Source organism: Hypomesus transpacificus, chromosome 5, assembly GCF_021917145.1.
Source record: "Hypomesus transpacificus isolate Combined female chromosome 5, fHypTra1, whole genome shotgun sequence".
Classification (NCBI taxonomy): Eukaryota; Metazoa; Chordata; class Actinopteri; order Osmeriformes; family Osmeridae; genus Hypomesus; species Hypomesus transpacificus.
Window position 1 is genome coordinate 4612000 of NC_061064.1, and position 16191 is coordinate 4628190.

The following is a 16191-nucleotide window of genomic DNA, read 5'->3' on the forward strand; positions in this document are numbered from 1 at the left end:
CTAGTTGGCTCTCTGGTACCAGTTCCCAGACTGAGCCCTCTTCTTTTCTTTATCCTGGCCTCCACCTCATGAGCCCATCTTGCTTTTCTAGCATTGTTTCACATTTGAATTTAAAATAATTATCACTTAGTACATACTTTTATCCTAAGCCCTGTACAATATATATATAGATATATAGAAAGGGATATAGAAAGTGCAGCAGAAAACAATGTACCGCTTCTTTTGACCAGGTATCACTAGGAATGTCTCAATGGGACTCTCAGAGGTATGTAACATGTAATCAAATGTGATAATTGTGGGCTTGGTACTAATTTAGACTATGTGATGATGAGTTAAGGTGAAACGTGCTTCTCTCAGCTACATCACTCATACAACAGGTGGGATATGTTCCAGAAAGTAACAAGTTCTTTCAGGAGGCCTAATTGTACAGAGCTCTAGATAAGACACACATGATCTAACAGATTTGACATCGGGAGTAACTGATTTATCTCGAACTTACAGAGCTGTTCTCACATTCTCTTTTCCTCCTACTCTCTTTCTCTCTCTCCATTTCTCCCCCATTGTTTTGCCTCATGAACAGTTGATACCTATCCCCCACCCCTTCCTGTCTCCACCCCTTCAGACTGAACATGAAAGCCACACCCACCACACCCCCAAGGTTGCCGACGAAACTTCTTTGGAAGATGTGCATGCTCTGTGCTGCAAACCTGTGTGATTGGAACCAGTAATGTTCCTCCCTTCACTGACCAGCAAGTGGGAGAACATTGCGTAACGCTTTGACGCAACACTTGAATACCCACATGGCTTAGCTATTACTTCACACATCGCCAGAACCTTAGAATGATGTCATCTCTGAGGTCAATGGTCTACGTCAGTGACCTCCCTGGAAATGACACTCCCTTCATGGTTGGGGAGTGGGAGGTTCTGTATAGTGATACCAGGACTATGGGGATGGGGCGTGGGGCGTCCATGTTTGCAAATTCACTGAAAGTGAAGAGTTAAGTTATGTGTCACAGGACAGTTTTAGCATCTACACTGAAATAACTGAAAACAAGTGTTCCCCTCATGCATTGGCCCCTCTCCCATCCTTCCTCAGTTCTGTTTTGAGAGTACCTTTCAGAGTGGAGAAGCACAGCATTCCGAGGCTGCTTCACATTTCTCTCTATGAAGGACTTTTTTCCTGACCACAAATACCACCAAATTTCTACACAGGCACTATGCAATCTGCCATCTACTGGGGATTCCATGCATCTCTAATTATGCATGTCCCTCTCCTTCGAACCCCCCGCCCCGAAAGCCACCACCCCCTCAACCCCCCCCCCCCTTCCTCCTCCTTCCCCCTCAAAAGCTGAGTGGTAAAGGGAGATATTTGGAGAATTCCTTTAGCTGACCAACCAAGCCCTTTTGGAAACATGCCCTCTCTTTATCCTGCTCCCAAATAAGGAGTTACACTTAAACAGGGGAAAAGAGAGAGAGGAAAAGGGTGTGTCATAGAATGAAACAAGATGACTAGCAGCCCATAGATATAGAAAAAAGAAAGAAGAGGAAAAAAAAGGGACACATCCTTTTAGGGCTGTGGTTTCCTCCCCTTATTTCCTCTCCTCCTCCTCCTCGCTCTCTCTCTCTCTCTCTCTCTCTCTCTCTTATAATCTGAACTGTGGTGAAGTCATTTCAGAGTAGTGTGTTTGTTCTTTTCCAGCCGGCACTCCCCAAGAGCAGACTCTACTTTGTTGTGAACGGGAGCATTTGGAGGGCAACAGACTGAAACAGCCACCTGCACTCATCTCACCCTTCGACAGCTCTCAAGCAAACACAGTAAGTATGCACTGTACTTGTCCACTTGTCTTTGGTCTGTTAACGTCTACTGCGGGCACCTTGTCGTGAAGTGTTGACCTCCGGTAGCCATCTCGATTAATTATTTAGAATTTCAATTTCCTGGTTTATCAAACATTCTCAAAATGGTGTCGCGTAAGTTCTGGTCTGGCATGTGTTTTAAGTGCTTCTCTGTAGCTTAGAGTCCAGGTATGTGGTTAGACTGAATGAGAGAAGGAACCTGATACAACCTTTTGAACACATTTGACCGCTTTCGGCCACTTTCTCTATCTTAACACACAAGTGCACATTAATCTGTCACTGCACGGCACATGGAATGCACATCATTAATTAATTCCAGGAAAATGAAATAAGCCCACATTTGTCACAGGTTTTTCCCTTCTCTGGGTTTCTGTCTGAATGAATGCTCTGTTCCCGTCTCACTGTGACCACTGAGTCACTATCAGATCCTACTCTTTATCAGATCCTGCTTCTTATCTCATGCTGCTCCCTGCACACCCTCTCATACTCTCCTTCTGACCGACAGCCCCACAAACAGGGAGACAGATTGATGGAATGTTACAGGGTGCTGCCCATGATAAATGTGTTATATATTTGAAATGGAGACAAGGCAAGTCAACATGTGGTCAGCGTTGTGTAATAAACTGTATGTGGTCCCTCCTAATTTACGACACACACGTACCCTGGTACACAGCCTCCATGTATCTGGGGGAGTGGAACTGTGTATGTTCTAGGGATTTGGAAAACTTTTTGGGCATGTTTATAGTTGAAGATAAGGGTACATGCTTCAGTGGGTTGAAAAAAGAACTAAAAACATGACTGTGGGATATGCTTCCAAATCTAAAAAGAACATCCTGTTTGATCTTTTTCTAAGCTTTTCGTAACCTTGAGATTGTGAAACAGCTGTTACACATCCGTGGATTCGTCCTTTTACACTGCGTATGTGTTGGTGGAATTGCAATAACAGGCTCAAACATACAGTCATTTGGCCTGTGTTACAATGTCACAGTATATTAATGAATGGGGCTGTGGTGAGAGCCAGCCAGACAAAGTCTAACGGCTGACATGAGTCTCAGTAGTTTGTCAGAGAGAACTGAGGGCTTGTCCCAGCAGGCCTTCCTGTCAGAACGGCTCAGTGCAGCCAGGATACAACAGGTCCAAGCCACTCCCTCCTGTCCCCCTCCTGCTAACACAATCATGGGTTGTGTCCCCCTCCCCACACCCCCTCCCATCCTCCCTTACAAGGAAGTGCTGTAAACAGATCTACAAAACCGCACGTAGCATAGGGAAATGCTTGTTCTTATTACTGCTAGTTACATTCAAACTACAAGTCACACTGACTACAGAGCTCATGATTGTCATCTGGAGTATTGCATGCAGCCACTGTTAAGGAACTTCAAGGTAGGGGCAAAGGTCAAGCCCCCCAACCCCTCATGGCTGTTCCCAGTAAGATAAGGCCTGATCCAGTTAGGGATGTGTGTCTGTGTTCAGAGATTCTGTGGGCATGCCAGGACTCCTCCAAGACAGATGCTCAGATTGAGGAAGGGACATTTAGATTGGACAGAGCTGGTTTGGAGTTGATGACGTTAATGATGAGGATTGTTGTTATAATCTGTCTGTTGTTACAAACTGTCTCCAGTTGTGACACCATTTGGCTGGTAGACAGAACAATGCAGCCCTCTTCTGCAGCCCCACAGAACTGCTGTCCTACTGCCACAGAGAGGGAACTCAGGGAAATGAAGTTGGCGCCAGAGTTAAGAGCCAGTTACTTAACAAGGCAATATAAAGAATGAGGAAGCACTATGTTTTCATAGTAACAACTGACACTTAAACTAACACACCATCGATCAAAACACAGAATCAAGATTAAAGCATGTGACCGAGTCACAAAAACACATGTTGCAACATCCCCTTACTTGGGAGAGAAATAGAAGAGGTGCACTCGACACTACCACATGGAGTTTTAGTGTGTGTGTGTGTGTGTGTGTGTGTGTGTGTTGTTGCTAAGGCCAGGGACTTACCGTTTTCTCAGAAATAATGTTTTTTTCTTACTCTGCACAAATACAGGAAGCAAGGTATTGAGATGCTTTAGAATAGAATCCCTTCTCTACCAACTAGATAGTATGGTCTGTCAGAGCTCTCTGCTAACTCTACTTTCCAGACCAGGTATTAAGAAACATGTACCTGCATGTTCTCATTTTGTAAATACATGCCTTCCTGTAGAGTGCCACAGTCAACTGTACAGGATACAAACACAGACAATGCCCCTTTTAAAACGATGCTTACTGGCTGTTGTGATTATTTTCAAAATGATTTGATTACTTGTATCTGGACATTCATTTAACGGTGTCCATGGGTTTGCTACCAACAGTAGCAGTGTCGTCTTCTTGGGTCATCTGTGTGGCAGTGGCTTCATACATCAACAAGAGGAAGGAAGGAAGGGACAAAATGAAAGAACAAACAGGATGTTGCATAGCTAGCTCCGGGTACCTCAGGGTCAGGTTCACTAACCCTGGTGAAGCTCCGACTGGTTATTCTTCTGATTCTTCATCAGACTGGTTTTCCCTGAGGCACTCATTTTACTAGGTAGCGGTCTGTATGCATGCACTTGTCCGGCATACTGGACAAGTGAAATAACAGCAGGAAATCAGAGTCTGTGCCATTGTTCTCTGTAGACTGCATAACCCCCAATTTCCGCATTAAGCTATGGAAAGGATTGAACTTATGAACTTCAAGAACAAACTCAATGACATGTCCGTCCACTTTATGGACCAGCAGTCACATGGGCCCGATACACTTTATTGTGTATAGATTTTCTTCTGTTTATGCTGACACACACAGGCACATGGATCAGGAGACTCTGATTACAGGCCTATTTGTGTTGACTGTGGGCCAGTTGTCTGGGTGTGGATATAAAACATGGACCTGAACGGGAGTTCTGTTCCATCTGTTCGGTGAATGTCCCTCTCTCAACAATACTGAGAGAGCAGGAAGTGTCGCATGGCCACTGAGACATACGAACATCCTCAAAGTTCATGGATGCCTCAACCTATTAGTGAGTCACATACGTTGTGTAAGTTCACCGTGATCCATGCTGCCTATGTGACCCTTGACTTCTGTCTCTTCAGGACCAGCCATGGCAAACAAAGGTCCCTCCTATGGATTGAGCCGCGAGGTACAAAGCAAGATAGACAAGAAGTACGACCCGGAGCTGGAGGAGAGGCTGAACGAGTGGATCATCGCCCAGTGTGGTTCTGGAGTGGGCCGGCCAGAGGAGGGCAAGACCGGCTTCCAGAACTGGCTCAAGGATGGATGTGTGAGTGTCTATCCACCTGGGTGTGGGTTTGTGTGTGTGTGTCAGTGTGTGTGTCACAGCAAATAAAATACCGATTGTCTCCCTCTCTTCCAGATCCTGAGTGCACTCATCAACAGTCTGTACGACGACAACAAGCCTATCAAGAAGTTGCAGCCCTCAGGCATGGCCTTCAAGCAGATGGAGCAGATATCTCAGTTCCTCCATGCTGCTGAGAAGTATGGGGTCACCAAGACTGACATGTTTCAAACCGTTGACCTCTGGGAGGGTGAGTCATTCTTGGTTCCTGTCCCCCTCCCTCGGCCCTGGGACTGTGCCTGGGTGTGCATTGTGCTCATGTGACGCTGATCTTGTCTGCTTGTCCGTCTCTCTGTGTGTCTGCAGGAAAGGACCTGGCTGCAGTCCAGAGGACCCTGATGGCTCTGGGCAGTCTGGCTGTCACCAGGGACGACGGCCATTACCGCGGTGACCCCAGCTGGTTCCACAAGTAAGTCCCGGCTCTTGTCTTGACTGGAACGCTCCCTCACACTGAGACATGTCATGACACAAAAACTGAGCATAGGATTCATGTATTTGTGTGTGATGCTTGTGTGCAGGAAGTCCCAGGAGAACAGGCGGGATTTCTCTGAGGAACAGTTAAGTGGGGGCAAGAACGTCATCGGCCTGCAGATGGGAACAAATAAAGGAGCCTCTCAGGCTGGCATGACAGGCTACGGTCAACAACGTCAGATCCTGAAGTGAACACGGCCAGACTCAGTTTCATCCGGAGGATTCTCACGGGCGATAGGGGAGAAGCTTCGTCTGCTCACCTGAACAATCAGGAGAGATGCAACCAGAACGTTATCGGAACCAAACTGGACCAAAACATAGACCAAAAAACTGAATCTGCACAGATCTCTATGCATACATACTTGCACATACAAACACAGATAAACATAATGACCCAAGTCTGTAAAACATTGTAGAATTGTTTTATTTTGTATGTGACAAGACAAGTTGAACAAAGACACATAGAGTACACAAAATTGTACATTCCATTAAGATAGGGCTCAGAATACTGCATGATACTTGTCAATATTTGATGGATAAGTGTAATGCGCTAATAAATATGTTTCTATAGTTTGCATATTAAGATGCAGATGATCTCATTTTTGGCCATGTTTTTAGAGTTCAGTATTTTTGTATTTTATATTTTTGATTATGGACTGATTTTGAATAAAGCACAGTTTCATTTGAAAATCCTAATTTGCCCTAAAGACAGATTTATTCACCAGGGGACTGTGTGTGTACTAAACCCAGATGCTCTGGTCAGAGCTGTATAGAGCTCCTGTACCTGCTATCTTTACATCATAAGGTTTAAGGAAATCAAATCCTCTGCCCTCAGACCATGCTGCAGTCTGCTGGTCATTTGGAGGAATCTCTCTCTATGCTTGCATGAGATATTGTCACAAAAAAAAGACAACTTAACATTTAAAACATTAACAAAATAAAACAGTTGAGGAATGAAAGTAGTCATGCAGAGGGAGGAAGTTCTTACTTTGCTGGAGTGTTGTTAACAAGTCTCTCTATGACAGGAAATTCTGACTGATTCTGAACTCACAGCTCAACTCTGACTTAGGGGGGAGAAGGGGGAGAGAGAGGAGGAAAGAGGAGGAGTTTCACAGTGTTCTCCTGCCAAGATTTGGCTTGTACATTATTCAAATTGAGAGTAGGCTAAGCTGTTCAACATGAAGTTACAGAGCAAGAGACGAGGGACATGGAAAAAAGAGAGATTGAGAAAGAAAGAAAGAATGAAAGGGAGGGTGAGGCATGTACAGAGCAGAGAGTAGAGTGGGGGCAGGGAGGGAGGTAGCAAGGGGGCTCATAAGGAGACATACTCTGATAGTTTGAGTAATGTGATATATTATTGGGGATACAGCGAAAGAGCCAGATGCATAGACGGAACTGGAAGCTAAGACAATATTTTTCCTTTTGGTTCTAATTCGTCTGGTTCATAAAGTGTTTCTTAAAAAGGACTGCATGCTGCAGAAGCAGGGAAGATAGAGGGACCTTGTATCTCTGTTTCTTAGAAACAGCACAAACACACATATACACAGTATCTCTGAGCATGCAATAAAAATGTCCTTAGATTCAGAAGTCAACAGTGAGTCATATCAAATCTGATCAACTGGCATTTGATACTCTGGTCTGGTCCAACAGTAATTTAAATACAACAACAACAAAAAAGATTTGCAGTCAACATGATCAAAATGACTATTTACTCTAATTATACATGTTAAGATAAATGTATGATAATAAATGTATGGTATTGAGTTCAATGAACAATGGCTACCTTTTTATCACTTTGTGTTTAACAGATTTTTAAATATATTACATTTCCTTTGAGTTTCCTCTGAATGTGTACTTTGTGAATAAACAGTAAATGGAACTGTAGAGCCACCTGGTGTATTATTTGTGGAACTGCACATGAGTGCGGCAGTCAGTGGTCACATAAAGAGTTGACCCTGTGCTGGAGGTATAAACTCGGGATAAAATGTGGTATGTATGAAACATCTTTAGTGTGTTTTCGAAGGGGGACAGATGAATACAGTGTTGCTGGCATGTAACCCCGCCCATCCTTTGAGAATTAGAGTATTGAGTATATGCAAAACACATTGAGGTGTACTCAGTGTCATTTAAATTTGTAGAAACTGTCCGTGTTTCTTTTTGTTATTAATTAGTCAATGCCCGTCTTATCAGTATTTTACACTGACAATGAAATCTGTCTGATGGATTATTATTTATAGAAAAGGTTTTTGAGGGACAGATGGCCAAAATGCATAGACTACCCTTTAGAGCACCTTTATTTTGAAATAAGGATGACCAGGAAGTACTTCTTTAGGAAGCACTGTGGTTTTGACAAGAAGTGTTTCATTTTATAAACACCAGCAACGAAGTAATGCGAGGGAAAGCTCCTAAATAAGTACTGTTATTGATCGTAAATGTTGGATTTAAGTAATATTCATAACCAGACAACTTCCGTCATTGCTTAATTTTCTATAAACATTATCATGCTAGCTAACAACGTACAATGCATTAACATACTTAGAAGAGTTTGTAGTAATATTAGCTAGCTTGACTGCATCTGTGAATTCTAAAATCGGTGGCTAGGTAATACTTACTTTTTAAATTTAATACTGTTGGACCGGTCTGCTGCCATGGCTGAGCGTGGGGCACATTTGACCACTGCAGCTGCAGATGATAGACCATCCATATTCGAAGTTCTCGCGCAGGAGTCCCTGATGGGTGCTGTGAGACCAGCTTTGCGCCACGCTGTGAAGGTTGGCAGTTTAACCACTTCTTGGAACTAGAAAGATGGCAAGCTTGCTGTAATAGATGTTGGATGACCAAATAAATAACCTAGAGTAGAGTGTATTATCAACTTGTTGCTAGTGAAACACCACTTATGATAATATTTGGTTCTACACTTGCTTCTATAAGCTTCACCATTTAGATCCAGCTCAAAACAGATACAGTTTACATTCCATTCCATTGAGTGGATACTTTTTCCCAAAGTGTCATACAAATATTGCACATAGAAAGTATATCAAAGTAGCTATGGCAAGTAGAGACACACTATAGGTCTCAAAGGTGTAATTTAATGACCTATGGGAAAGTAGTGAGTACGCACCAGATTTGTATGACCCTCCTGAAATTGCCTTTATTTATACATCACTATCACACTCATCTGTTGCAGGTACTGGCAGAGTCCAATCCCTCACGCTACGGATTCCTCCTGAGGAGATTCGACGAGATTTACGTCGTTCTCGACCTTTTGCTTCAGCACCATTTTCTGTCACGGTCAAGCGGCTCCTTCTCTGAAAACTTCTACAGCTTGAAGCGCGTCTCCTCTACGGGAAGCGAGAAGCCCGCTTATTTGGGACTTCGAGGCAAATCCCACTGGCGCTCGCTGCTTCTGCTGGCTCTCGTGCCGTACCTGCGGGCCAAACTGGAACAAGTGTTGGCGAAGCAGAGGGACGAGGATGAATTCTCCATCCGCCTGCCTCAATCCCGCATGCAGAGAATGTACAGGGCTTTCCTGGCCGCGTACCCTTACGTCAGCATGGCTTGGGACAGCTGGGTCTTCTGCCAACAGCTCTTGTACGTGTTTGGTCGCGCAAGGACACATTCGCCATTTCTGTGGCTGGCGGGAGTCCAACTGGCTCACCTCACAGGACATGACATCAGGAACATGGACCTGAAACCAGCAACACCATCTGCAGGCATTGGGTCAAGGTGAGCTTGACATATTACCAAATCTATACCTGACCCGTGTACTTCATATATTGCCACTGCTAACGGTGAATTTTTCTTGCAGTATCGGTGATCGGTTACGGAAGCTGACGACAACTGTGGTTGGAGGCGTGGCCGTGTCCCTCTCCTCAAGCCTGTCCATGGGGGTGTTCTTCCTCCAGTTCCTGGAGTGGTGGTATTCCTCTGAGAACCAGAGCACCATGAAGAGCTTGACCACCCTGCCCACGCCGCCCCCTCCCGTCCACCTGCAGGACCCTTCATCCCAACACAGCAAAGTGTGCCCGCTGTGTCGCAAGTGCCGCACCAACGACACGGTTCTCTCCACCTCCGGCTTTGTGTTTTGTTACCGGTGCATCTATGTCTACGTCAAAGCAAATATGAGGTGTCCCATGACTGGTTACCCCACTGAACTCCAGCATCTCATCAAGATTTACTCTCCTGAGAGCTAGACATGGGAAACGCATCGGGAGGGGGGGGGGGGGGTCTTCTAAAGATGTCCGCTTTTCCATTTCTTTAGTGTCAGTAATTGTGATTGTAAAGGTGAAATCCCCATGTGAAAGCAGCAAGTGTTATGGAAAGCAGCAAGTGCCATGTTAGTCAGCTGGTGTCCTCCTACTCAGACACAAGTATAAGTACTGCCTGATTATGCAATTCAATTTGTTTGTCCTTAGCATGATCATATAGTCTTGATTTTTCTATGAACCTTGAAGAAACAATGTTTTGGACTTGTGGCAAAGCAGAAGTGCTGCAAGATATTTTCCCACACTGTAGGAAACTGCCTCCAGTTCAAATGTGAACATTCAGTATGTAGCCCTCGAGGAGGCCTAGCCAAACAAGGAATGGAGTTGATGTTTATGAAGCCAAGCATACTTCAGGCGTGAGCTATCCATGGAAGGACAAGTCGTTTTCAGAATTAAAACTTTATTTGAGCAACTTTCTTGGAAGTGTGCATTAGTTGGAAGCCATGTGCATATTTTTGCATGAATCCACAATCTTCAACATACTGCCCTCGCCATTGGAACTTTACTTTTCCCATTTGTCCCTCAGCGAACAGGAGCACCTGAAAATAAGTCAGAATAATTGAAATATAGCATTACAGGAATGTTTAAAATACAGATACAGCAAGACCAGACTTCATTAGTTTACAGTTATCCAACCTGCCATCAGCATCAGGTACTGAACGGCAAAAATCCTAAAGCTACATGCATTACAGGGAGCTAGATGTCCAACTTAAGTAGTCTCTGCAGAGAGAGTATATTTAGCATGAGGTCATGACCTGCATGCCGATTCAGTTGAATGTGATCCGCCATGGCCTGGCCGCAGTACAGCTAATATGATCCGAGGTGTGAGGGCAGAACACCCACACTGCCGCGCCAAAGCTGCTCAACAACGTAGGCCAGGAGTCTAAACATAGAGCCATGGCAGGTCCTTAGGGTAGGGGCTGAGCCTTAAGTGATGGGCCTCATGTCAAGACTATCCCCTCCCAACTGGCTGAACCACTAGTGAGATAAGTAGCACAGTTGACTGGTCAACTTTTATCTAGCTTGATAAAAAGGAAAAAGGTCATAACATAAGAAAATGGGATGTTTGGGGGACAACGGGATCACAGAACATTTTGTGCCTATGAGTGCTACATTTGTAAGGGCCATATGGGCTACTAATGTGAGCATATCTGACATTGGTTTTGACTGAAGAATTCACCATTAGCATCCTCGGTCAATATAACCTCACAGCTCAGCGAGAAGATTAAAACTGATCATGCCTTAGTCAGAGACACCCAGAGGTATCACTACCAAGTCAGTTTGTTCTTGAATCATCATAGCTGTGTTATATTATTCAGCAAGGTCTTCAAACTAAACACATGAAGGACAGTTTCTTTTACCATTGGTTGATTATTAAAAAGATTATCTAGACTGGAAAGACAATGCAGAAAATATATCACGATAAGCATGGGTTACCTTGTCTTTGTCACCTCTTGTCAGAAATGTTGTTTGTGAGTAGACTTGAAAGAGCAAGCTTTTTATATTGGCAAAGCACTTAATTATATAATTCTCATTGGCTACTCAATTGACTAATTACCACAGTGCTCAAACAGCTGTGTGTAATTGATGTGAAAACTGGAAACCCTAATAACAAATTACAAGTGTCTCGGTTCTAACAGTTTAAAGAACATACTTCCTCCCACTCTTGAATTATTGACTCCACTAACATCATTGGAATGTGATAATAACTCTAATGTCCTTTAGTTACAGAAGTCAAATGAACCTGAAACACCAGTGACTCAAGTGGTGGATGCATTCAAATAAGACTATTCAAACTAGGCTCAAGCATACAAGGCTCGATGTGATCATAACATAGCATAGCAAAAATATCTGAGTAATTTACCATATATTCTGTTTATAAGAATTGAGACAACATACACATTGTGGGGCATAGAAATAAACAAAATAAAATGTGTTTATTTGCCACATGAGACTACACTTCAGACAAGGTATGAAAATACATGCCATTTCACAGAACAACAAACCACGCACACAAAGCCTTAAACATACACTAAACCAGATAACATACTTCTGTGTTATTATCCAAAATAAATGAAAAGCTAATTTTCTTTATCAAAAACATAACACAAAATGTTATTTAATTTCCAATACAACGTTTGTGTTCTGCACTGGTATTGTCAACATATAAAAATGGTCTGTTTGGTCACAGAAACAGTATGTATCCTACTCTGAATACTACATTTGTATAGAATGATCTTCCCAAGAGTTACTACTCAAACTAATCACTGCATACTCAATCGTTGACCATGGTCTGTTTTGAAGAAAGCAGAAACAGTAAGACTTAAAACATTGTGTTACAGCCAAAGCAAGCTTACAGACATTCAGCTTTCAACACTCCTTTCAGAACTAAACTACAAGTGCACTTGTGTCTTTTCTCAACACAGTGAAATAAAGAAAATTTTCAATTCTTGGTCAGAGAACTTGTCTTGGAATGTTGTTATCTTCCTTTCTTACCTTTTCCTTTTTGAAGCAGATAAATATTTATTCAAGAGAACTGACAACTTAATCCATGCTGACAATACCTCTCCACTTGTCTTCACAAAGCTTTGATATTTCAAATACTAAACAGGCCGTTTTAAGTCAAGCTCACCAGCCCCCACTCCAACAATATATTATAGTAACATTCTAACCCTTTTTTATTACATTTTATATAAAAAGTAATGGCGCAAATTATATTTATCCCTGGTTAATACAAACACCTCTACTGTCATTTTGTAAACATTTACATTTGAAAACAAACAATTATTTAGTATAAGGAGTAATGTTATGTGCTTATCAATGTTTCATGAAGAAAAAGGGATGCACAAATCTGAAACGTATTAGCTATTAGATACACTGGAATATATTTGACACATTTTTATATTGTCCCATTATGGGCAAATGTAAGTAACCTAAACAACACACGGTAAGCAGAGACATTGCTTGCTTTGAATGGCCATGCTGATGGCTAGGAAGTATTTGGCATTGTGAAGATCATTTACAGTAAAGGATTTGACAATAGGGGCTTTGAGGCCGGAGGAGCCCAGGAACCCCAAGAGGCACCGTGTTCCGCACTCATCTGGACACCAGTGGGGCTCATTTACACTGTACAAACGTTGTTTTTGAAAGCAGGAAATGACAGCTTTCTGGCCTGTAACAATGATTAAAATGTTTCACACACAGTGAAACCTGGTGTTGTCCACCTGACCACACACTTCCTGGTGCACTGTCAGAGTAGTCAAAAGTAACACCCAAATGTGGGACAACTTGGTGGTAGCATGTACTAACACAGCCCTGTTTGCACATATGGTGGTTAGACATTCTAATCTCCAACACTTCCTGTATCATGGCAATAAAGCTATAAAGTGGTAATGGCACTAATGAAAGGGGACTGAAGACAACAAAAAAAAGCCCTTAAAAAGGCCGGTAAACACCCTTGGGTGATGGGACTATTTTTACTATTCTAAAGAATAAGTATTCTTTTTTATTAGCATCAACATACAAAATCGGCCACCTTTCACACAGTCAACACAATGTTATCCAAGCCACCCATTTCATGTCTGTTCATTCTTTAACCTTCCACACAGTAGGTGGAGCTCTGCGACTCGAGGAAGCCAATAACAATGATCCGACCGGATGTGGAGGAGGAAAAGAGAGCTTGTTAGATTGGGGAGAAAGAACACCTTCCACCTATTGATTCACAAGGAGCTCACCACAAAGCTCAAAGGCTATAACAGTAAAGCAAACCAAGCAGCTGAAATCACACAGCTTGTAGCCCCCTCTCGTGCCCATCCAGCTGCACCTTGATCTTGTGCAATTCCTCAATCTCCTGGTTGTGGCGCTCCGTCTTGTGGCGCACCAGCGAGCGGTAGAAGTGAATGGTGAACACCACAAAGATCACCCCCACAGGCACCATGATAATGGTAGAGGCCAGTGCTGCCTGCCAGCCGCTGTTTCCTGGAACGGTGGTCGGTTTAGGGGGCTTAACCCCACCACTAGGGGAGCTGCAATTCATCTTGGCCAGCGCAAGCTCGGCGGCTGCTACGGCAACCTGGTTGGCACCTCCAGAGTCCACGGGCAGGAACTTGATCCAGCAGAGGAGCACCACCTCAGCCAGGAAGAGGAGGATGCCCAGGGCTGTGGAGAAGCCCCAGGCCAGCTCTATATAGTGGTGCATGCGTTCATGGGGGGACTCGCTCACCGAGTTGAGGTTGTGGATGTTGCTGACCGCTTCCACGTTGGGCAGGATGCAGGTGCTTATGAGCAGGGCAAACAGGTGCACAGCCACCAGCACTGTGGTGCACACGCTGAAGGAGATGAGGAGGAAGCGTGGGTAGTTGTACTGCATCTCCAACTGGACTTCAACCATGGCCACCTAGATCAGCACACAAACCAAAACATCACGTCAACCATCTTCGACTAAGCAGGCATAAATCTGAAAGGCTTATTTATTCGTTCATTGGTTCACATGCTATTAATAGCAGAGGGGGGGGGGGGGGGATGGCGGAAGCTCTTCCTGTGAGAATTATGATAGGAAGAATGAAGAATGTAGTTTGTTTACTTGAGAAACCCCCAGGAAATGCTTTGACATTAAACAAAGGTTAATATGTTTGTTTTAGGAAAAACTGCCAGACAGGGTACAGCTACTGATGACAGAGCCTATCTACATATCTGTAAGAATATCTCTGAGAAAATGTATGTGACTCACCATGGCGAAACCTGAGAGCAAAGCTGACGTCCGGCTGGAGGCTTTAAGCTTGGCCCTGCTCAAGTAAAGCTTTCTCCAGGACAGGGCCTGCACCGAGTGGTGGTTGGAGGTGACCAGCTCCAGGTAACTGCGCCGCACCCAGTCTCTGTAGTCCATCCCCCCGCCATCTTGAACCCGCTCTGAGTTCCCTGGGGTGGGGGAGCCCATGGGCACATTCAGCTCACTGCTCATGGCAACTGATGGACAACAGAAAAAGAAAAAGTTATTTTTTAAAGATCCAATTCATTCACACTGCACATTGTAAATGGTGGAAGGTATTAAGGAAACAAAGACTGAGTGTATTATAACAAGAGCATTTAGTGTTTTTCAAAAAACTGTAAAAGGACAGAATTGCTTCAGATAGCTTCAGTCTAAACTTTAGATTTACCCATCTCATGAATGGCTGTTCATTCATCTACAATCAAACTCAAATAATAATGCCTTGTAAGAGTTGTGACAATGGTGTTGCAATGTGGTGACAGCTATATATATGCTTGAAAATTATCTTGGTCGTGGTGACTGCTGAGTTGACTTCTTGTCATCACTTAACCAGATGGATAATGTAATTAGTGCCTTTGAGCGCAAATCAACTACTGCGGCAATTAAAGGCCTGTGTTCACTTCAATACATGAACATGCATATATTCTCACCACGAAGGGATGCGGTACCAATTTCTTTACAACGTAGTTGAAAAATGAGATAGCCAGTCAACCCAGCTGGCTGTCTAGAACACACTGGCAAGCTAAGCTTGCTCGCTCTACGTCATATGAAAGACACAGAGGCTAGCCTCTATAACCATAGCTTCTATAACCAAAAATGAGACTTTTTCCCATTGTTATCCATCATGTTATTTCATGATAGAGCGATCTAGAGAATAAAAACTATATTTGACTATATTTGATTATACTCCTCAGCAGCAATTTCGAAGTTCAGTTGTAATTAAAGTGATTGTAGACAGAACTAGCTAGACGTTCTAGTTGCTACTTGCCAGCCAGCCAATATAATAATGTTGCATGCATGCAATACCTTTATGCCAAGAAATTCCCCCGAGTTATTTCATCCACAATCCTTGAAGAACTGCTGAGTGAATTTGTTGTCAAGAGGTGAACGGCTAAATCCTGCAGACTACGTGAGACGTCTGCCCTCCCTTCCAACCGCCTTCGCGCATTCTGGTCACATGTTAGGGCGTAACCACGTCCGCATCCCAAGAGAGTAGGGAGGAATCCTCCTGAGACAGAGACCGAGGTGTGTCCACCTGTGTCGTCTTCAGTTCCGAAAAGCCTTTAAAAAACGTTTTAAAAACAGGAACCATTCCGTGTACGTTCTCGATAACAGCGTCTGCTAAATGACTACATGTGTAGGCAAGAGAAACATATCACACAATACACTTCAAATTGTTGTTCTGTTTTTAGTACAGTCTGAAGTTTTGAAAATGCGTGCTCATTTACTTGTAAACCGTTTTC

General features: G+C 43.5%; 3 protein-coding genes and 1 non-coding gene across 4 annotated transcripts; 2 read left to right on the top strand and 2 right to left on the bottom strand.

Annotated features, from left to right (window-relative positions):
- The first annotated feature begins 1645 nt into the window (after positions 1-1645).
- Positions 1646-6391, top strand: LOC124468125 (transgelin-like). The gene is made up of 5 exons (XM_047020720.1): positions 1646-1815; positions 4962-5149; positions 5243-5414; positions 5531-5633; positions 5743-6391. The coding sequence occupies exons 2-5, from the start codon at positions 4970-4972 to the stop codon at positions 5885-5887; spliced, it is 600 nt and encodes a 199-aa protein (XP_046876676.1). The 5' UTR covers positions 1646-1815; positions 4962-4969; the 3' UTR covers positions 5888-6391.
- A 1648-nt stretch (positions 6392-8039) lies between these two features.
- Positions 8040-11244, top strand: pex12 (peroxisomal biogenesis factor 12). Its single transcript, XM_047021008.1, has 3 exons — positions 8040-8466; positions 8883-9421; positions 9504-11244. Exons 1-3 carry the CDS (start codon positions 8344-8346, stop codon positions 9886-9888), a joined length of 1047 nt encoding a protein of 348 aa, XP_046876964.1. The 5' UTR covers positions 8040-8343; the 3' UTR covers positions 9889-11244.
- On the bottom strand, positions 11170-11263 carry LOC124468349. Its single transcript, XR_006956167.1, has one exon. It is a non-coding gene; the product is annotated as a Z30 small nucleolar RNA (small nucleolar RNA).
- A 602-nt stretch (positions 11264-11865) lies between these two features.
- orai2 (ORAI calcium release-activated calcium modulator 2) lies at positions 11866-15916 on the bottom strand. Its single transcript, XM_047021009.1, has 3 exons — positions 15755-15916; positions 14690-14925; positions 11866-14356 (listed from the first exon to the last, which is right to left on the bottom strand). The coding sequence occupies exons 2-3, from the start codon at positions 14918-14920 to the stop codon at positions 13742-13744; spliced, it is 846 nt and encodes a 281-aa protein (XP_046876965.1). The 5' UTR covers positions 14921-14925; positions 15755-15916; the 3' UTR covers positions 11866-13741.
- Positions 15917-16191: the final 275 nt, after the last annotated feature.